At 28.7% G+C, this 23,468-nt stretch overlaps 1 protein-coding gene and 1 long non-coding RNA gene across 7 annotated transcripts in view; one reads left to right on the plus strand and one right to left on the minus strand.

Moving 5' to 3' along the window:
- Positions 1-23,468, minus strand: part of LOC107447300 (disintegrin and metalloproteinase domain-containing protein 11) — a 204,670-nt gene that overhangs the window by 54,601 nt on the left and 126,601 nt on the right. For all 6 annotated transcript variants that reach the window (XR_015435316.1, XR_015435317.1, XM_087167335.1 and 3 more), the window contains exons 12-14: positions 21,274-21,440; positions 19,991-20,072; positions 19,698-19,806 (exon numbers count right to left, since the gene is read on the minus strand). Coding sequence is in view for 4 of the 6 variants with exons in the window: in XM_087167335.1 (XP_087023461.1) it covers positions 19,698-19,806; positions 19,991-20,072; positions 21,274-21,440 (358 nt within the window). In the remaining 2 variants the exon portion in view is untranslated. The remainder of the gene's footprint in view (positions 1-19,697; positions 19,807-19,990; positions 20,073-21,273; positions 21,441-23,468) is intronic.
- LOC122271535 (uncharacterized) lies at positions 1,411-13,044 on the plus strand. Its single transcript, XR_015435315.1, has 4 exons — positions 1,411-2,835; positions 3,865-4,021; positions 6,670-6,807; positions 7,699-13,044. It is a non-coding gene; the product is annotated as an uncharacterized LOC122271535 (long non-coding RNA).

Raw genomic sequence — 23,468 nt, forward strand, 5'->3', positions numbered from 1 at the left:
AAGTACGTTTTTGTGTCTGATTTCGTAACTTAATTAATAGTTAGAACTAATTAATTAGCATATTTGAGGTCACCCCCAGGAACCATTAAGATTGACACTTAGTTCGTGAAAATCCGATCATTAGAACGAAAGTTATTCAGGGTGATTCGTTTTTTTTTTTGCGGACTGTACAGATAAAAAGAGAGTGAGTTCCAATATTGAAAAAAGGGAGTTTGTAAGAAAAGTATTAAAACGATAGTGTGTTCGAATAATGTTCAAATAGCCGAATTCAGATAGGAAATTTAAAAAAAAAACAACAACCTTAATTTGAAATTTTAATTTTTCAAAAAACATTCGAATGATTTTGTTCCCAATTGCGAATTTTGTCATCTAAAATTACTTCGTTCAAAATTATATTAAAACTTTTATGCTTCAATATTCATGAGGGTATGATGTATCAATTTTGAACGCATCACTAAACTCAATAGTGGGTACATGACGTTTTTAGATTCGACTGTATTTGTTTGGTAAGAATATTGAGTATTTGATACGATCAAAAATGACAAATAAAATAGTACTGCTATATTGCTCATAACAGAAGTGGCTTATAAGATATTTGTCAAATTTAAGAACAGATAGTACGTATCAGGACATCACAAAGACACCAGGGTGAACGATGGGACTTGAACCCGCTATCTCTACGCGACAGAGCCCGCTCGGTCACAGAGTTCAGTTGATGAAGAGGATGTATATACTTCTCGCTTTTATCCTCTGTATCTTGAGAGAGATGAGCTGAAATTATAGAATTATCGTGAAAGAAGTTGAATAAAGAAAATTCAGCAATAAAGGATAAAAAAGAAGTGATTTATTGCCTTGTTTTCAATGAGCAGTGCCGCAAGCAACACATAAAGTGTACCAGTTCCAACACCTTTGGAGAACATCAAATATTGTTAGGCACTCATTAGATAAAAAATACCATCAGAGATAAGTAGGTAAGTGGGTATTTTATTTACGCCACACGAGAGCTGCACAATGGGCTATTGGCGACAGTCTGGGAAACATCCCAGAAGATGATCAGAAGACATGCCATTGCAATTATAATCCTCTGTAGAGAGAATTGCATTCCCGCTTCGATGGGTCAACGGCCGACCTGCGAAGTCGAACACATTATGAGCTTAAGTCGAACAGCTTAGTGAGAATCAATACCGCAAGCCCTCGAACCTTACTCGGACTGCTACATGTGGTCACAAATCTGCACACTGACCGTAGCTTAGCTAGTGTTGCTTGACTTCGATGATCTGCTGAGAACCGTGTCTGAACGATCAGTCCATTGCGGGACCCATCACAGATTTAAAAAAATCCTTTGCGGTCATGGAGGCTGCAAAAGAGAAAAAAATGGTTTTTGTGACAAAAACAAACAGACGGAAGCGATCCCAAGCACCCGCCCTCTCATATAAAAAAGACAACACTCGCTCATTCTTCACCCAAACATTAAATACGCCACTGACTCACATTTGTGGGACACATCTCCTGTTGTTTGACAAATGTTTACAGATAAGTTTACTTTCATTTTTATGTTTCATTAATTTTTGCGTGAATTGATTTTTAAATAAAAAAAAGTTGTTCCACGAGTATCTACAGCTTCATAACTTTAAATAAATTTATTTAATTTCAAATGAAACAAGTTTCACTCAATTTCTTAAATCTCGTGAACTTGGATTTCGATATATTGATTTATGAATGCCCGAAATTTTGATTTTTATACTATTAAATTTTTGGTTAGATTATTTAGAACTAAGGCATAATGCTAGTTCCAAATGTCTCACTCTTGTCATTATTTTAACACCACGTTTTTAAAGTTTTAAACAACTAACTAAAGTAAATATCGTAATTTTCAGCTCAATAATTGTAAAACTGATTTAAGTATAGTTTTAGATGTGTATGAAATGTTTTGTTGTATGAAAAGATAAAATTACTTTATAATTAAGAAACTTAACTATTACGAAGTGTTTATGCGCATAGCATTTCAAAACATTTCTAAGAAATGATTATGCATACATTGATACAGAATGAACTGTTAATTTATATATAATATACAATTTGCTTAATTATGCTCTTGACAGCTGAAAGAATTTGAATCATAAGAAACAATACAAAGTGATTTTAGGCCATAGAAAATGAAACGTATTTAGACCATTATGTTATAAAAGCAACTTACTCGGATCAAAAAATCTGCTAGGCATCCTTAGTTTATGATTTGTTAAATGCTTCTTAAAGATACATAATCTTAAAGATACATAATTTGAAAAGTTCCTACGAAAATTTTTAAAAGATTTACAGAGGTGTTTAAGGAAAACTTTATTAAATTTTGTTCAATGGTAAAATAGATAAAATTACTCTCCAATGCTAGGTAATGGATCAGTTTGATCACCCTCTTGGTTGCTAGATTAAATCTTCAAACGAAAATTTCATCTAACTTGGTAGTTTTTTTTTTCGTATGTTGTAAAATAAATCTTGAATTAAAAAACAATCTGCTTTATAAAATATTCTGTTAGCAGATAAATTTGTTTTTCTGTCTTCCAACCAAAATAGTTTAGTGCGCTAGCTACAGGAAATCTGTTCATTGCTTACAATAATATTTCAAACTGAAAATTTCATTTTAAAGAAAAATATCATTTTGACAGCATTCATTCACTAATATAAGTGGTTTACGGACTATTAATTATAGTTTATGTTTAATTGCAGCTTGACCATTGCTGAACGGAGAATTTAACGGTATGGAAAGAACTATCAACCTTTTCTTGATTAACAGACTCAAGCAGAAATGAATTCTGTCGTCAAGGACATCGCATCAAGGTGTGTATGTTATCTGTATTATATTCTGTGAAATATTTGTTTAGTAAAGTTCTTTAGGCGCAAACTCAATTTCAGGCTGTAAATTTCTAGTAAATTTCCTTATTACTCTGCAAATTGAATATTTACAGTATGTTTTTCATAAAATAAATCATTGAACCAAGGATTTTTAAAATTTTGTTTTTATGATTCTCACATTTCTTCTGATAGGCTTTTTATCTAATTTTTTATCTCAAAAATACTTTAGTGAAAGATTTTTGTATGTTTTAATTCTAAAATGTACATACTTGAAAGTATGTAATAAAACTGCGTAATGTTTCAATTCTTTTTAATAAATTACGCAGCTTGAGGGTTAAGACAAATCTTAAAATAAAATTATTTTTGATAGTTTTTAATAAATTTAAGACATTGATCTACATTTAAAAGTTAGTTAGATTTCTGTAAATAATAAAGAAAAGTCTTTTAAAATTTTTTAAAGAAAGTTAAATAAAATCTGGCAAAAGACAGAAGTTTTCACAACTGTTTTGTGCAAGCGAAACCTTAAGCTTTACCTTGTACTCGATCAATGTGTATATAAAACCGTGATTGTCAAATTCTGTTCCTGTTCAAGTTCGGTTTGACTATGTCTTCTGAATTTGGAGTTTCTGTTAGTAATTTTGAAGTCTTAAAGTATTATAATGCATACTATATATTAAGTCTTACGTCTCAAACTTGAATTGTTAAACTTTTCTTAATTGTAAATATCGGTTTTTCTAAGAAATCTCTTTGAAGAGTTCTAAATGATTATTAAACTTTAATTGCATTTCATGTCAGTTAGAAATTTTCTTAAAATGACTTAGAAAATTTTTTAAGTCTCATCAATTTTAGTGAAAAGTTGCTTAAGAAGCCATTTGTTTCATTTTTACGATTTATTTCGTAACTAGTCTGCGTCAGGTTTAAACTGTTATTCAGGTAAAATGTAAGTAATTTTTACATGAAATTTCTTTTTGTTTTAACACAAATCCTGAAATTGACAATTTGTTTACTTTTTAGAATTAGCCACTTCTATTGGAATCTTCACCTATGCTTTACTTCGTGAAACTGAGTCTCGGATGCAAAGAGAAAAATCTTCTACTAGAATCTGCACAAAATGGTTTACTACATGAAAATGAATAGCAGATGCAAAGAGTTGAATAAGGACTCTATACAGGTCAAGAACTCGTTATATTTTGTGGAATTGTTTTAGTTTGTACACTTCATATTAATTGCCTACACATTGTATTAGACTGATACAGATATTTAAGATCTTTAATGTTACTTTCCTTTTTTTTTTAAGTCTTTCCTTACTCGAATTTTTAACTCTAAGTAAGATGTTGAACGTTTTATGTAGTCATCTAGAAAATTGTAAGATTTTAACTCTTAGATATTTTACTGTCTATTTCAAGTTATCATTCAGATTAGTCTGATTGGAAACATTGGGCGATCACTTAGTTTTTGGAAATTCTTACTTAACTGTTAATTTTGCCCAACTTATCTAAATTTAGATTAACTCAATAATTAGAAGCAACTAGTATTCTTATTGTAAGAAAGTGTTTAAAATTTAGCTCTTTCAAACTAAACACATTCGTTGTAATTCTTCATTAGCGTGTTTTTAAAGAGATTCAACTTTAAGATAAGGGAGATATTCAGAAAACTAATTTCTAAATTTTTGCCTGGTTCCATTTTATAAACTTTTTGTATTACGTTTGTGCAAAACGTATACAAAATTTAGTATAGTTAAGAAATATTTGAAGTTGTGTAAGATATAAGCATTTAAACTTTTTCTTTACTGATAAACAAAATTGAATGGAAAACAGATTTTCTTAATGTAGTGAATGTTATTTAATAACTAACGAAATTTAAGATTGTAATCTGACTTTTCGTTTCGAACAATTTTCTAAGAATAAAATCTGAAATAAAACTGGTTAAAATGTCTCTTAAGAATTCTATTTAATAATTCGCAAGTATCTGATTTTGAGTATTTCAAACTAAGCTCTTAAAATCACATCGTTTGGTACGAAATTTGTAGAAAAATCTCTATTTAAACAGTTATAGGGTATTGATAAAAATACAATTTGTTTACTTTCATGTTAAACTTGATTTTTAGTTATGAAAAATAAATGGACTTTCTTAATTTAGCTGTAAACCATTTTTTAAAGTTCCTCCTAGCGCAGAAGGGATGGAGACTATACGAATGTAGAAACCTAAAAATGATTTTTGCTTCAAACTTAATTAGATAATTAAACATTTTTAATAGTCTATATTTGCATTAAAATAAGTTAATAAAAGCAATTCTAATATAAGCACTTAACGGTTCTTCGTGTTTTGATTGAGCTTAAATCCAATGATTTTATAGTGTTGTGGTGTAATTGCAGTTGAAAGTAAAATTTAATAAAGCAAATTGCCAACAAAATGCGCACTTGGCTTAGGAGTTTTCAACGTAATTTTAAACTAAAATAAAAATATTATTTTAGCAAATAGCTAATTTTGTCAAGGTAATGCGCTATTGAGTCTAGTCAAAGTACTTAACGTAAATTGAAGATAAATTTTAAGTCTATGACAAATTTATGAGTTTTAATGATACTTATTCGCTGCTGGAGTAGCAAAATAATGACTAACTGTTCAGTTCAAACAGAATAATGACTAACTGTTCAGTAATCACGTAACACACCTTAACATTAACCATAACACTAATTCGCTGCTTCAGTGGTAGAATAAGTATAAGAGTAAACTCCTTTTTTGAATAAAAGTAAAATTATGATTGGGCTCAATAGAAACTGTATTGAAAAGTTAGTAAATTAACCGGGCAATTTTATTTAAAAACAATCTGAATGACGAAATTTTTGTAGGAATTTTGTTACAAAAGTCACAGTGAGTTCTTCAAAGTAAAAGCTAATTTACTAATGACTATGAAAAGGATATTTTAGTTGCAATAATCGCAAATTGAAAATAACTTACAAATTGCGTTTATTACATTTGAGAGTACTTATAACAAACTTCATTAAAACCGTAAGCCTAAATTCCATTTTAGACAAAATCAGATTGGCATTTAGTTCTAGCCCTACTTTAATGTTAAAAGCAAAACTAGTAGAAAATTAAGCTAATGAAATTTTATATGTAGAAGAATTATTTTTTTATATTTGAAAAATTACTTTAATATAGAAAGTAAATATAAAAAGCTGTTTTCAATGTCTTGTATTTCAATCTCTTGTATTTGCTTGAAACATTTTAAAACTTTAGTAATGCAAAAGTTGCTCAATTAACGTATCGTCTTGCGTTTGTAGTCCTGCACATCTCATAATACAAGCCTTCTAGCTATACAAAACTATTTGTAACTAAAGGAAAGACCCAGCGCATATGCAGAATATTTTTAATTCAAAAAATTAATTAAAATTCGATCATAAACATTAAAAGTCTATACAATTTCCAGTTTAACAAATTTTAACTAGAGTAGGCGAACCTTCTTATGAAATCAAAAGGCTTGAAGTAATTTCTGAAAATTTACATGATATTTTATTAGTTCAGGAAATTAAATTCTTACACAGGTTTTCTCTAAAGTAGTTTTAAAATGTTTACCTGAAGTGTTTTTTAGTTATAATAGGTCAGCAATGCTATTTTGTGAGAGGACAGACTCTTAAAGTGCATAATACAATAATTCATAGCTTGATTTACAAAATCAAGAGTTCAAGTTTTAAGGGAAATAATAAGGATTTAATCTTTTGCTTTAATACTTCTTTTAAACACTAATTTCGGCAGAGACAGTTTAGAGATTTTTAAATTTCAATCTTAAGCTATTGAGTCTTTTCTAATCTTTTTCAGAAGAGCTTTTTAACCTATCATTCGAAGCCAGACTATAGCTGAACGGAGAATCTCACAGGATGAAAGGGACTATCAACCGTTTCTTGATTAACAGACTCAACCAGGAAGGAATTCTGACTTTAAGGACATCGCATCAAGGTGTGTATGTTAGCTGTATATTCTGTGGAAGATTTGTTTAGTAAAGTTCTTGAGCGGCAAACTCTATTTCTGGCTGTGAATTTTTAAGCAAATTGAATATTTACAGCATTTTTTTTTGTCATAAAATAAATCATTGAACGAAAGAATTTCAAAGTTTTGATTTTATCATTCTTTTAATTTCGGGCAAGCTTTTATCTAATTTTTATATTTGAAAAAACTTGAATAAAAGATTTTCTATATTATAATTCAAAAATATATATACTTGAAATTTTGTAATAAAACTGCGTAGTTTTTTAATTACTTTGATAAATTAAACAACGACAGTGTTAAGACAAATCTTCAAATAAAATTACCTTTAATAGTTATTAAATTTAAGACACTAATCTAAATTTAAAAGTTGAAGTTAGATTTCAGTAAATAACAAAGAAAACTCTAAATTTTTTTTAAAGAAAGTTAAATAAAATCTGGCTGAAGACAGAATTATATATAAGTACCATTGTATATATACATAAAACCATGATACCCCAGATTCAAATACTATATATTAGTCTAGTTAGGTCTCAAACTTAAACTGTTAAACTTTTATTAACTGTAAATATTGGTTTTTCTAAGTAATACCTTGGAGAGTTCTGAGTAAATAGTAATTATTGTACTTTAATTGCATTTCGTGTGTTTAATTTTTTCTTTCTTACAATGACATAAATTTAAGTCTCATCAATTTTAATGACAGGTTGTTTAAGAAGCCTTAAGTTTTATTTTTAAGATTCATTTCGTAAAAGAGTAAACGTCAGGGTTAAACTGTTGTTCAGGTAACATTTAAGTAATTTTTAAAAGAAATTTCTATTTGTGTTTATCTCAAATTATGAAATTAACAATTTGTTTCCTTTTTAGAATTATCCACTTCTATTGGAATCTTCACCTATGCTTTACTTCGTGAAACTGAGCCTCTGATGCAAAGAGAAAAATCTTCTACTAGAATCTGCACAAAATGGTTTACTACATAAAAATGAGTACCAGATGTAACGAGTTGAAACAGGACTCTATACAGGTCAAGAACTCTTTTTAATTTTGTCGGATTGTTTAAGTTTGTTCAATTCACATTAATTGCCTACACATTGTACTAGACTGATACAGATATTTAAGATCTTTGTTACTTTCCTTTCTTTTAATGAATAGTCTTGAGAATTTTTTTAAAAACATTAGGATGTAATTAAAAACATTTACTTTAAATTTTGGCTGTAATATTCCTATATTATGAATGCCAAAGAGCAGATTTTTATGAATTTTAATTTTCTATTGATTCTTCAAACCTTCACGGCCAACTCTTTATTATATGTACAACATTCAAATAAATATTGGTTAAAGCAAATACTGTTAGATGCAAAAGTTATTTTAACAAAATTATCGGGCATGTAGATATAATCTCCAGATACGTCGATTTCCTCACCACCGAATATCAAAAATAGTGAAAAAATCTTTCCCTAGCCAAAATTTCAATTCTAATTAAGATGTGGGACGTTTTATGTAGTTATCAGGAAAATTGTAAGATTTTAATTCTTAGATATTTTACTGTCTATTTCAAGTTATCATTCAGGCTAGTATGATTAGAAACATCGGGCGATCACTTAGTCTTTGGAAATTCTTACCTAAGCGTTAATTTTGCCAAAGTTATCCAAATTTAGATTGACCCAATAATTCGAAGAAACTAGCATTTTTACTGTGAAAAAGTATTTTTTCAAAATTCAGTGCTTTCAAACTAAATGTATTGAATGCAACTCTTTATTGGCGTGTTTTAAAAAACCAATTCAAATTTAAGATAATAAGAATGCGATTCTAAAAGAATCCAATGAATAATTAAATATAAAGTTTCGAGCAATTTTATAAGTATTTTTGGTTGTAAGATTTTGGTATTTTTCTCGATGCACAAAACAGACTAAGAATACCTTTAATGTTCTACTTAATTCAGAAGTATCTGATTTTGTGTACATCAGAAACTGAACTTAAAACCTCATCGTTAGATACGAAATTTATAGAACTATAAAAGGGCATTGAAAAAAATAAAATTTGTTTACTTTCAAATTGAACTATATTTTTTGTCATTAAAAAGAAATGGATTTAACTATAATTTTTTCCAATTAAGTTAATTTCCCGCCTAGTAATGTAAAAACCTAAATACAGTTTTAAATTTAATTATAAAATGAAGCATTTTTAATAGTCTACATACTTACATTAAGATGAGTTAAAAAAATTCTAAAATAAGTACTTCTAAGCAATTAGTCTTTGATTTAGCTTAAATCCAAGGATTTTATAGTATTGTGGTGTAATTGCAGTTTAAAGTGAAAATTAATAAGACAAATTACCAACAAAATTCGTTCTTGTCTCTGTTATTTTAAACCAAAATAAGAAATTTATTTTAGCAAGTAGCTAATTTTGTAGAGGTAATACGCTATTCAGTCCAGTCAAATTACTCATGGTAAATTAAAGATAAATTGCATTTTGTCTATGACAAATTTATAACTTTTAATGATGCTTATTCGCTGCTGAAGTAGCAAAATAATGACTAACTGTTCAATAATCACGTAACATATCTTAACATTAACCATAACACTAATTCGCTGCTTCAGTAGTAGAATAAGTATAAGAGTACAACAGTGAACTTTTGAGTAAAATTATAATTGGGATTGGACTGAATAGTATCTGCCTTAAAAATTGGTAATTTAACTGGAAATTTTATGTTTAGTAATTAAAAGTGTGATTTTTATTAAAGTTTTATAGAAATTTAGCTTCAAAGGTCACTTCAAAGTAAAAACTAATTTTCGAACGGCTGTAAAGAGGATCTTTTAGCCGCAATTCTCATAAACTTGAAATAACTTAATCTCAAATGTAATAAGCGCAGTTTTTATTTATAACAAACTTCATTCAAACCGTAAGTTTAAATCCATTTCACCGAGAAAACAAATACATGATGTCCTACATGATGTTCTTCTAGTTTTGTTTTTGACATTAAAGTTATCAAATTTTATGTGTAGAAGAAACTTGTTATGTTTGAAAATTTTATTTAAATAGAAAATAAATATAAAGAGATGTTTCAATGTCTTGTCTTGCATTTCAATGTTTTATATTTGTCTGAAATTAAAATTTAAAACTAAACTATTGTAAAAGTTGCTGAATTAACGTATCGCCTTGCGTTTGGAGTCCCGCACATCTCAAAAGAGCTTTTGTGCTACACAAAACTATTTGTAACAAAAATAAAAACAAAGTGGATATGCGAAATATTTTTAATTCAAAACATAAGTAGAATTCGATCATAATCATTAAAAGCTTGTACAATTTCCAGTTCAAGCCTTTTAATTTTATAAGAAGGTTTGCCTACTCTGGTTAAAATTTCCTAAAGTAAAATATCGTGAACATATAAATCTTCAGAAATTATTAGTTCAGCAAATTAAATTCTTAAACATATTAAAACCAATCTCTAGTGGAAATCTGTATGCCTTAATTGTTTTATAGCTATAATTCTCAGACAGTTGCTATTTTTTAAACGGTACGACTCCCAAGTACATAATACAATGATTGAAATAATTGAAAATTAAGAGTAAGTTTTAAGTAGCGTTGCAGGAAAAATAAAGCTTTATCCTTTTACTCTGAAATAACTTTTAAACATGAACTTGGGCAGAGACAGTTTAAAGATTTTTTAAAATTTTTTTCTTTAAGCAATTGAGTTTTTTTTTTTTTAATATAGATGAACTTTAACCTGTCCGAAGCAAGAAAATGATCAGCCCGATGTACTATGATAAATGTTTAGTAATTATACTTTCTTTGAGAAATTAAGCTCTGTTTGAGTAATTTAAGTGTTTGCGCCCCATAAATCTGCGATCTATCGGAAACTCTATATAGGGACACAGTTTTACAACCCAGGTAAACTTGTGTGAAACGAAAAATTCCGAGACCGCTCGACAAGCTTGGAGTTCGAATTGGTACCGGTAGACGGCCGTTCTGCTCCCTCTTCGAGCTCTACACTCGTTCAGCAGTTTCGGAACTTTTTGATTTCCTTGTGTACGCTGCAGCAGTAAAACAGTGTCCCTGCAGTAAGGGCCGGGGTGGTTTTTGGAGTTCTGGGGGTCCTGGACTGCGATGCTAGATCGCATGTTCGTGACCTGAAGTCTCCGAGGAACTCTAGCACTTACTGCCGAATAGCCTAGAAGCTGTTAAAAGTAACTTTTGGACTATAGCGTTCATCAAATTTTAAAAGGCTGGGTAGTAAGGTCCTGGACTGCAATTTTACATTGCAAGTTCGTGCCCTGAAAATCTCCGGCACTTTAAAATTGCTTAGTAGAACTAGACCACTCGTAGAACTTTAGATTACGACAGTATGCAATCGCTTAAAGATCTTAACAAAAAGTGATCTAAGCCTTATGTGGATGAGGGTTGCATTTGACGAATGCTCTTAAAATTAGCGTTGAAAATGTAGTATCGCTCTAAATTTAATTTTTAATTGTAAAACCTTAGGCTTGCAATAAATTTAAAGAAGAAAATTTTTTACAATCTTAAAATGAAGGTCTAATTTGCTAAAGCTCAAAATATATAAACTACTTAATTTAACTTTTATAATTGCCATTTTTTAAACAATTATGACTGTGCAGATAAGTTTTGAATCCGACTGTTATTAATGTTATGTGCTAAAACAGTTAATAATAAAAGCAAACTTCTAGCTTGCCTTAAGGTAAAACTAATCCAAAGTTAGAGTAATTTGACAGTATTTGCATTGAGTAGATTTTCTAAAGTTTCAATTCTAAGAGGTAAAACATTTTTGAATAAACAAAACGGAATTTTTAAATTTTAATAAATACATTTTATACGAATCTTTATACGCCTAAATTTAATTGAAATGTTTTTAATGCATGGAAAATTTACCTTCAAACAAAGAGGCAAATATAGTGCTGCAAAGTAAATTGATCAGTAATTTTAAAATTTCTTTTTCATTTTAAACTTAATTTTTAGTGTTGAAATTGCGTTTTCCTAAATCTAAAATGTTTTCTTAAATATCTTGTATCAGCCAGATTAACATGAATGAAACTGTTTTGAAATTTCAATATGTTAAAAGTATACTGAAACAGTATGTATTTAATAACAAATGTATCTTATTTCTTTATATTACAATAGAGTATAAAATTTAAACTTTAATGTTTTGTGTCAACGTTGCTATATTGATGTATGTGGATTGTAACGAGCCGTGAATGTTATAGTTTAAGACCCTTTTGTGTACTCATTTCGCCACTAAAAATGCTCTTAGTATAAATTTATTTTTTAAAAGAATACTGGCTTATACTTTTAGTTTATTTAGTAGTAAATCAAAGATCGCTGAAGAAGTATAAATATTTTTTAAAATTCTCTAAGATACATGAAATGATTTGTCGAAATAAAAATTTTCTAAATAAATTAATCAGTTCTTCGTCTTAAAGCTTAACAAGTTTTGTTCCCTGGATTTCTCAATTTACTGATATATTTTAATTATAAATATGATTGTTTTGTAAGGCAATGCAGTTTTATTTATTCGGTAATAGTTTTCTACATTTAAAAACACCTTTTAATGGTAATAGGAAAACTAGTTTAAAAATTATACTAACAATGTACCCTGTTGATTTTATATTTTTATAAATAAATACTTATTTCTGTTTAAAATTGATACAAAACTTTTAAATTTTTATTGTAGCTTATGCTTGAAATTGAATTTGACCCATTTTTAAAATGACAATTTGGATCCATTGAAGAAACCTATTCTCCAAAATGATTCATTCTATTTTGGCTTTCATAAAATGAGATAATGTAAAAATTCAGAACTGTGAAATAAAATTTTAAACTTTATTGCTAAAATCTAAAATTTATTAAATAACCGAAAAATAACTTTCATAAATATTAAGTTGCGTTACTTAAATATATTGCATTCAAATGTTTATACTTAAAAATGTGTAAATTTTTATTACAATAATTTTAGAAATGATCACTAGATTAACACTACCCCCTTTGTTAATATAATTATCTATTAATAAATCTCCAGCTGAGAAGTAACAAAATAGTAATATTTGTTTAAAATTTTCTTTAAACAAATTTAGTGGCGAATGGTTTTAGTATTTTGCATTGAATAATTTTGTAATGAATGAACTATTGTTTGAGTCTTAAGAAATGCTATTTGTAAAAGTGTGTTTGTCTTGAACAGAAATAAAACTTGTGTTTAGTTTATTTTTTGGTCTTTTTATTAACAAATTTGATATTCTATAAGAGTCGAACATCAGAGTACAAAACGTTCTTAGATTGTCAGCATATCGGTTTCCGTTCATTATATTGTAGAACAGTTAATCACTTTAAATGCACTGTGTTTTTTACGTTGCAATTTTATTTAATTAAAATGTGGAGATTCAACAATTTTTTTTGACAGCAAAATCTATTTTTTGATAAATATTTATTTTAAACGTTACAAATGCAAGCAACAAATGTTGGAAACTTTCCTTTTGTAAAATGCTAATAAACTTAGAAAATTTTAAACTATTGAATCTTTAACTACTGAATGAAATTTTTTTTTCACTATTTTTGACTTTTATTACTTTTTAAACTATTGAATAAAATTTTGAATTATAAACTATAACTACTTGAAAATTTTAACAGTTATAAATGCAAGCAACATATGCTAGATTTTTCACTTTCGATTTAACTTTTCTGGTTTTTGAAAATTTGACTCGTTAAGACTAGAAAATTCATTTTTGAAATTTTACGAAACTAAATTTAGAATTGTGGGTCATACTTCCAAAGGCCATTTTTCTTAAAATGCAACATGTTTTTTTTTGTCGTTCAACTTCAAATTAAGCATAATTTTTGGAATTAAGGAATAGTTAAATTTATGCTAAATTAAATCAAACAGCCTTAGCGGTAGAGTTTTAAAACAAAACTTTGAATGATTTCTACCTTTATAGATTTATAGTATTGTTTGAACGTTAAATCTTATTAAATTTATAGACAATATTTTAAATTTTTAAAGAATATGAAAATAGTATTAAAAATATTAAATGGAAATTATTTCTTGCGATTTCGTTTTATAGTATCTGATTTCTTTTAACTTATAAAAACATTGAATTTTAAATTTTCCGGTAGATTTTACTGTTTTATTTTGAATAATATTTGTAATATTTATATTTCTTGATTCTAATACAAAGTGCGTGTGTCACCAGCTCTCGTATTCTAATTTTTAGATAAAATGCAAATACTTTTTTTGAATTGTTATGTTGAATGCATAATATTAAATAGTTATTAAGAAAATATCATTTACTTCATGACATATTCTATTAATCTTGGTGTTTTAAGAACGGGTTTATTAAATTTGCTTAACCTGCTGAAATACGCTTAATCTCGAAGAAACATTAAAAAATTGCGGGGTTTTTTGAAAATCTGTAAATCTGCTTAATATTTAATGAGATTTATCTTTAGTTATAATCGCAGTAAATTTAATACATGAAATCGTATGAATTTTTTAAAACCTTCAATAGGTGTTAATTACTGATGTCTATCGTGAATTTAAATATGTAATTTCCTTCGAAAAGTTCAATAAGGAATTGTTTACATGCCGTATTTCTTTTTATTAGTTTGACATTTACTTCTAGTTATTAAAACATAACTAAGGGGGTTTAGGTACCTTATTACTTTCGAAAGTCTAATAAATACAAAATCGATAGGCTTTGAAATTGGTTAGTTTAATTTAGGAAATTTATTTAATAAAACTGCTTTTTAAAAAATAAAACATTAATACTATATCTATACACGTTTAAGCCAAATTTAAATATCGTTTGCTAATGATTTTATTTGACTTGATGTAATATTCTTTAGATCTCTAAATTTGGTAATGAAGTTTTTCAAAACAACTCAATTAAAAGAAATAGTTAGACAGCGCTATCGAAAATATTTTGAATATAAACTAATAAAAGTATCGAGAGTTTCAGGCAGCAATTAGAACTTCGTTTAAAATAGTATTAATTAAAGCTCCCTAGGATTATGATGGAAATGAAATTGGACTTGTGTTTCTTTAGAATTTATACCTACTACCGCTTCTTGGACAAATCGCTGAGGCAACGGGACCAGTTGAAAACCCATAAATAGCTGTGAAGAAAGTAAATTAGTAAAGCTCGCGTGCTAATCTAGGAATTGCATCTGATTTAGTACTTTTCATGGTCAATGTTAGAAACATGGGTGATCTGTATATAGATGGCCCTTTTGAAAATCATTTTCTCCCCCAACTTTTCCAAACAAATTATATTTTTCACTCGAACAATTACATAACCATTTAAGTTCCGAACGGCTTTTTCTTTCTTTTTTTCACATTGTTCTAAAAGATTCGTTTCTGTTCGGAACGTTTTAATATCAAATTGTCACTTACTAAAAAAATTGTCGAAAAGTTAGTTGTTGAACAAAGGAAGTGAGAAATACCTTTTTGCGTTAAAATAATTGCAGTCTTTTATCGTTAACTCTCATTCTTTTAGTAGTTCTTGAAATAAAATTTTTTATAATTGAGCAAATTTTTTTCTAAAACTCTTCTAGAAAGTGAAACATATTTTTCCAAGATTTTTTCAAGATTCAGATATTATAAAGTTGGGAAAACTTAATTATTTTAAGAAAAATTTTAAAATTGCAGTTCTAAAATTGTTTAAAAATTCAATAATTATATTTATTGCACTGTGATTCAATAAAATATAAAGTTTAAAATAAAATGTAGTTATAAAAAGTAAAGAAAATTTAACTGATATCCAATTGATTGAATTGTTTTAATATTTTTAACTTATCAAAATATTCAAGGCCCTGAGAGACGATTGTTAATGAATTCCTCACGTATAACAATACTGGTATCATGTAATTGTGTTTAAAATTAAATATGTATAAATCATTAAAAGTTCCTTTAAAATTTTAAAGTAAACATTGTACAAGGACTCATTTTTTAGAGATAACTACGATTGAGTAATTATAGATTCCTTTTTGAATTGAGGTACAATGGCATGAATCAAATCTGATAATATGTTTATACAAATGGCTCTTTTTCCGAATTTTTTCAGTTTTTTCCGCGATTTACAAAGTATGCTTTTTTTTAATATCAGAGAAAATATCTTATTACAAAAGTATTGAGGTATTATTAAAGGTTTTTAATTATGTTTGAGAAAGGAAAATGAAACTCACCCTATTCAACCAGTATTAAATTAAGTACGATATTTCTTTAAATCGTCCCTTTTATAATAAAATTTTCTAGAGACCTTAACAAGATAGAATAGTTGAAATTTGTAATTCGTATAAAAAAATTATTGAAATTTGACGAAAGAGATCAAAAGTAAGAGGAATTAAGATTTTTTCCTCTACCAAAATGTCATTCACTACAATAGTAGATTTAAAATATTGGCTTCACGTTAAGTTTTCTTTTAAAGAAAAAACGTTTGTTAGATTTTTTGGAAATTTAAGCACTAGTATAACTTTTAGAATACAATCTTTAAAATATAACTCTATAAATTTCAAAAATAATATTTATTCCTTTTAAATTGAACTTATAAAAAATATTTTAAAAGTGTATGTACTTCAAGATCAGCAATCCTAAATAAATATTTAAGATGCGCATCGGAATATATTACAGTCGTTCATTTCGAATTTAGCTAATAAATAAAATATTTTATTCTAAAAGAGTCTGAAGTGTTCAAGTTCAGCAGACGCTATTCTAAATAAATCTGGCATGCACAGCGAAAGAGATGATAGGGTATTATTTATTATTATAAAACTCGTCAATCCATGAAATCTCCCTCCATATAAGCCTTAATCCATAAAACCTTTATATATTAATAATATCCCTCCTTTTATGTAAATGGCGGTTTTTGATAAGTATTTCAAAATTCTGTGCATAGACAGGGGTCTGTTTAGAAGAAATTTGAGTTCGTTAACGGACCCTTCACAAAATATCTTTTCATAAAAACGAACCCTTCACAAAATGATTTTTCTTTTAATCGGACCCTTCACAAAGTTGTTTATCTTCATTATTAATTTGTTAATCGAATAAACCCTTCCCAGTGGGGAAAACAAGAAAGATGGATGTAAACGAATTAAGTTTTGTCTTCGGCAGACGATTCTTCCATTATTCGTCCGAAATGAATATTCTGTGTTCAGCAGTATAGGCTAAATATAAAATATTTGTATGTTGCATCTCTAATTTAGAAGCACCAATTGCCGTTTATTTTTGAAAATAAACAGCAATTAACTAAACAGAAACAGCATAATCTTGTATCTATTTACAATTTAAAAACTCCTTGAGAAAGGTTTTTGCAATAACCGGACCCTATTTGCACAAATTCATAAAAGCAGGACTCAGGTTAAAATAATGTGACTTATCGTTTATTTTATATTCACAAATTACGAGTAATTTTTTCACAATTTTGCAAAAACAGGACCTTTCACAAAATGTCTGAACAGACCCCTGATACAACCTGAACTTATTATAGTATAGTAATATTTTCACCGATATTTAAAAATTTTAAATTTTCAAAATATATTTTAAAAGTTTCAAAATTTCCATTTGAAGTTAAAAAGAACCAACAATCCTGAAGTCTTCAGTTCTCAAATGAATCAGCTTTTCATACTGATATAAATTATTGATTTTATCATTTCAATAAAACATTTCTTTTTTCTGTTTATAAATTTATAACGATAACGCAGATTTTATATGTGAATATACTTTTTTTTACCACGAACGTTTTTAAATATGCTTTGAATTTGTCAGCTTATAATATTAAATGCAAATTATACTTAAATATTTTCAAAATTTTTAACATTCATAATTTAGATAAATTTAAATTATACTTATACTGATCAAAATGTAGCCGGTTTGAGTACCGTTAAAAAATACTGGGTTCTAATATCGATAAAAAGTAAGTGGGTTCGAGAACTCACGAAATGATAGTTGGATCGAATATACCTCTAAAAACATCGGTGGTTCAAGTACTGATCAACAAATACATGGCTTCTAAAGATGATCAGTTCAGATGATAGTGAGTTCGAGTTTAGATTAAAAAAAAAAAGAGTCGGTTTAAGTACTGATAAAATAACTGGTTTGAGAACCGATAATAAGAGAATGGGTTTAAGTTTGAAACAAAAGGAAGGAAATTGGTCAAATGTAGTGGGTTCATGCACCGATTAAATGAGAGTGGGTTTGAGAACTGTCTAAAGAGTAGTTGGTTCAAGTATCTTGCAAAATATTGTGGATTCGATTACTGATCAAATGGTAGAGGGTTTGAGTAAAGATAAAAATTAAGTGGAATCGAGTACCGATAAAGTGATAGTGAGTTCGAGATTTGACTAAATGATAGTTGGTACGATGCCTACTAAATAATCGCAAGTTTCAGTATTTATCAAAAAGATTTATGGTTTCTAATTCTGATCAAATGATATTGGGTTCGAGTACCGTTAAAAAAGTAGTAAGTAAGTGTACTGATCAAATGATAACAGGTTCTTGAGTATAGATCATAATATAGTGAGTTAAAGTTCTGAAGAAAGGAGTGGGCTCTAAAATTAATAAAAATAATGACGGTTTCGAGTAACATTTAAAAAATAGTGGTTTCAGTAGACGAAAAAATAAGCGTGAGTTCAAATACTAATCAAATGATAGTCAGTTTGAGTACCTATAAAAACATCATAGGATCGAGTACTGATCAGATATACTTGTTCTTAAAGCAATGTTAATCTTAAACACGAAACTTGAAGCAAATCCCCTCTGACCCCTTTCTTGTTGATTAGTATAGAGAAGAGATGTGGATCTCGAAATGTCTGGCAAACGGGAAACTAAATTGTCAAAAAATGAATTTTGTGCAGCACATTTTTCTTTTCTTCTTTAGTAATACTTATATGTAACGAACTTTAACTACAGAGAAATTTAACCTAAGAAAATATGATTTAGAAAAAAACCTAGAAATATATTTTTCAAGCATAATAATTTTAAAAGAGTAAAAAAAATATATAAAACAAAAATCTGGGTCTGGTTCGATCGTCCTCTAACCTGGTGCTTCGGACGATCGCCCGCCTTGCCCGCCCCTTCATTTAACTAGACCTACTATATATATTTCAGACATTTACCAAAGCGACTGTGGGATTGTCAACATTCACCCGTGGAAATAAACAACCACATGGATAGGTCCTCCATGTTCCCATAACAAATTAATACCTTTGGGGATACTGATCCAGGAGTCTCCTTGTCTTCTGGATTGGCTCAAAATTACAAGACTACGGAGTTGAACATTAGTGGTCGTAAACCCAAAATTGGGTAGGCTGTTTGACGACGGTTAATATATAAAAAAAAGACACCAATTTTGGTCATTCACAGTAACAAATATTTTATGTAGAATTTAGCTCCAGCTTTGAATGCATAAAGAATAACAGTTATTGAACAGTATTATGAAAGTCTTAACTTTCGAACCATTTGTGAGATTCAGCCAAAACTTGGCGACATGTAGGGATTTTGTTTTGAGCATGCGCATTTTTATTCACATTCAGTAGTCACATAAAAAAATCGTAATAAATCAGCCACGTTTCGGAGAATAAACGGATCATTAAAGCCGCCCTATTTTCCTCATCTCAACTGTGGAAACTGACATTTTGGATGCGATTTTTTGGTCAAAATTTATACAAATAACTCTAAAATTAGGCTGAACAAAAATCTGTCATCCAAGTGTAATCGCCGACCTACAATTGATGAACACAATGTAACACCAAAAACTCATTTTTCTTTAAAAAAAATATTAGAGCTTCTAAAATTTCTTTGGCTCAATTATATGCTTTTAGAATCTGCAAATACGCTTGCTACAAAATACATACTGTACTGTACTTACCAGGACCCTGACCAGTACCGTCTGTATGGTCATGCCCCATTCCTAAATTATGACCTAGCATATGTGTGATGGTACTAGCGACAAGTTGAGGCTCATAGATGTTATTGTCCTGAAAAAATAGAAAAAAAAAATCTTTCACATATACATAAATTGGAAATAATTATTGTTTATCTTTTTCCTTCACTGTTATTACATATATATTTTGTACTATAAATATTTATATTATATATATTAAATATATATTATATATACATATTATATATATTTTATTAAATGATATAATTAGTTCTTACCTCACTAATGCCCACAGCTTTAGCTGTACAAATACTATCTGGAACAGCCATTCCAACTTCACTTCCTCTGAATCGTTTCCCCCTAAGAAAATGGAATCATAGATTCAGAGTACTGAGATGGGTTGATAAAAAAATGTAAGAAAATCCCAAAATTACGATTAAAAATTCATGGTTGCAATGACTGATGGAATGAGTACTTTAAATGTGATATTAATCTACTTAACGAGATGGGTTGATAAAAAAAGAACCAAATTCATGGTTGCAATGACTGACGGAATGGGTACTTTAAATGTGATATTAATCTACTTAACGAGATGGGTTGATAAAAGAAAGAACCAAATTCATGGTTGCAATGACTGATGGAATGAGTACTTTAAATGTGATATTAATCTACTTAACAAGATGGGTTGATAAAAGAAAGAACCAAATTCATGGTTGCAATGACTGATGGAATGAGTGCTTTATATGTGATATTAATCTACTTAACGAGATGGGTTGATAAAAAAAAGAAACAAATTTATGGTTGCAATAACTGATGGAATGGGTAATTTAAATGTGATATTAATCTACTTAACGAGATGGGTTGATAAAAGAAAGAACCAAATTCATGGTTGCAATGACTGATGGAATGAGTACTTTAAATGTGATATTATCTACTTAACGAGATGGGTTGATAAAAGAAAGAACCAAATTCATGGTTGAGCACTGATGGAATCAGTGCTTTATATGTGATATTAATCTACTTAACGAGATGGGTTGATAAAAAAAAGAACCAAATTCATGGTTGCAATAACTGATGGAATGGGTACTTTAAATGTGATATTAATCTACTTAACAAGATGGGTTGATAAAAGAAAGAACCAAATTCATGGTTGCAATGACTGATGGAATGAGTGCTTTATATGTGATATTAATCTACTTAACGAGATGTGTTGAAAAAAAAATCCAAATTCATGGTTGCAATGACTGATGGAATGGGTTCTTTAAGTGTAATATCAATCTACTCACGTAATGTGATGTGTTGATTAAAAAAAACTAAATTCATGATTGCAAAGACTGTTGGAATGGGTACTTTAAATGCGATATTAATCTACGTACATAATGAGATGTGTTGATAAAAAAGCCCCCAAAATAATGATAAAAAAAACCTAATTTCATGGTTGCAAAAGCTGATGAAGTGGGCAGATATTAATGTACTTACGTAATAAGATACGTTGATAAAAAAAACCAAAATGATGATAAAAAAAACCATGGTTTCAAAGGTTAATAGAATGGATACTTACGTAATAAGATGTGTTGCATCTTTGGCTACTTTGTATAATTTTCGCGATGTGTAGTCTAAGAGGTTGAGTAAAGTTTGTCGTACATCTGCTATGACGTCAATTTGATCACCATGGGCCCATGTTTCTACATATACCACTGATACTCTTGTATTCACATGCTTGAAATACTGTGAAAAGAGCAATTTATTTTTATTTGAATTCAGAGCTTTGACAAAGTTGATGAAGTCTAATAATAAGACAGTCGTTAAGTTAGAAAGTTAACATTTAAGAAAGGCTATATTATAGCTTTCATCGTGTTTTCTTCCAAATAATACCGGGGGAAGTGAATTGGGCTTTTCTAACGCAATCTCACACTTTTCTAACTTTTCTTTCAACGGCAGGTACTGAACTTTCATTTTTCACCTCGGAGGATGCCGGAAGTGTTATTCATTTAACATTACCCAGTAGGCACATGTGAAAAAAAGTCACGGAGGCGAGCAATACATACCCGTTAATAAGATGGGCCATATTCACACACACAACAAACAAAGCGAATGACCTGAAAGAGATTCGAACTCACAGCCATTGGCTTCGCAATCGGACATGCTAACCGCTCGGCCACTTGAAATTTGATACTGAATTTAAATATAAGGTTTTCAGCAAGAAAAAAAAATCTTCCACAAAAGTGTACACTACAAAAGTTTTCTTCTTTCCTAATTTTGTTTAAGTTCAATTGATTTAATAAAGTTTTTAAACTGTTGCTAGGCTACTGAGTTCAACGCTTACGTTTTTCATTTCGAAATTCGATTTTTCCACAGCAACTTGTTAGTCTAAAAAAATTCCCCTAGACATCAATGAGTCTTTTAGGTTAACTGGAGTGCAGTAGTTGGTTGGGCAAATTGCAGTTTCAAAACTAAGCGGATTTTTTAGGTATATTATGAAATGTTTACTTATTAAAATCGCACCAAATTTTTAATTTTAAAATGCTTCATCAAAGTTTATAGCTGAAACAAAGTACGTAAAAATTAATTGTAACTAAGTCAATCAGATACTAATGCGGTTATGTCTAGAATAGAAAAATGTAAACATCAAATTAATTCTATAAACAAAGTCTAATTTTCTCAGACAAGACGAATAAAGCAATATTTAATTTTTAGAAACTTCTTAGTATTATTTTACAAAGCAAGTAAAGCACATCCCTCAAAAAACACTGTGTCCAGTGAAAAAATATTGAGATGTCCTTCCTTATTGATGATCAAATTTCTCATTACCATCAGAAACTCTAGAAAATACTGAACAATAAGAATGTCTGAATTTTTTAACAGGCAGATTTCACACTTTTACGTTAGGTCCCGTTTGTTCTTGCAGATAAGATTTGAAGAAATTGCTCATGCTTGCTTTAATTTTGGATATCTTTATATCATGTTGGCTGTTACGGCTGCTATTAAATATTGCTTTCTGTTTAAGCCGACCTTCAAACTAAAAACCAGGGCTAAAGAGAATAGAAGGGCTAGTTCACTCCGCTCTTAGAGCTGAAGCTAAGATTTCCCTCCTCATGACGTCACTGTGTCCACAGATCTCGGAGATCGCAAGCAAAGATATGATAGCTTTGCATCTTTCTCTTTGTAAAAATAAGTTATACTTTTTCTGGTTATTAGCCTTCAAACTTTACGTAATTAACACATTATTTCCGTTCATAAACATAGTTAAAAAAAAATTTCTTGGTTATTATATTAAAAAAAATACCATTTTAAACTTATAAAAATGCTAGTTGGTGAAAATGACACGATAAATATTTTATTTTAAAAAGTTCAGTTTTAACTTTAACTATTAAGAAAAATGAAGGCATATATCGACACTTTTGTTTATCTACATATTCTTTTATAACGATAAGTTAAATTTAGAATCCCTGACTTTAAAATATGTCGTTAATAGCAATTTGTTCTTACTTAATCATTAGGGAACATCGACCTTAAATTCAGCTAATCAGTGACTTTTAGCAAACATCACTGATTTTAATTGTTTGTGTCACCAAACTATTTTTATTTAGACATAACATCATTTTGTTTTATATTTTGCCTTAATTTATCGATACGTAAACTTTATCTTAGAAAAATAATATTCAAATATCTGCTTTCAAAATTTCTCGGAATGTGTCTCTTGAATCATGCAGTTCAATAGGTTATTACTGGAACTATTCTTCAGTAATTTAATTT

Source organism: Parasteatoda tepidariorum, chromosome 7 (genome assembly GCF_982258835.1).
Source record: "Parasteatoda tepidariorum strain Cologne lab strain chromosome 7, Ptep-v5.0, whole genome shotgun sequence".
NCBI lineage: Eukaryota > Metazoa > Arthropoda > Arachnida > Araneae > Theridiidae > Parasteatoda > Parasteatoda tepidariorum.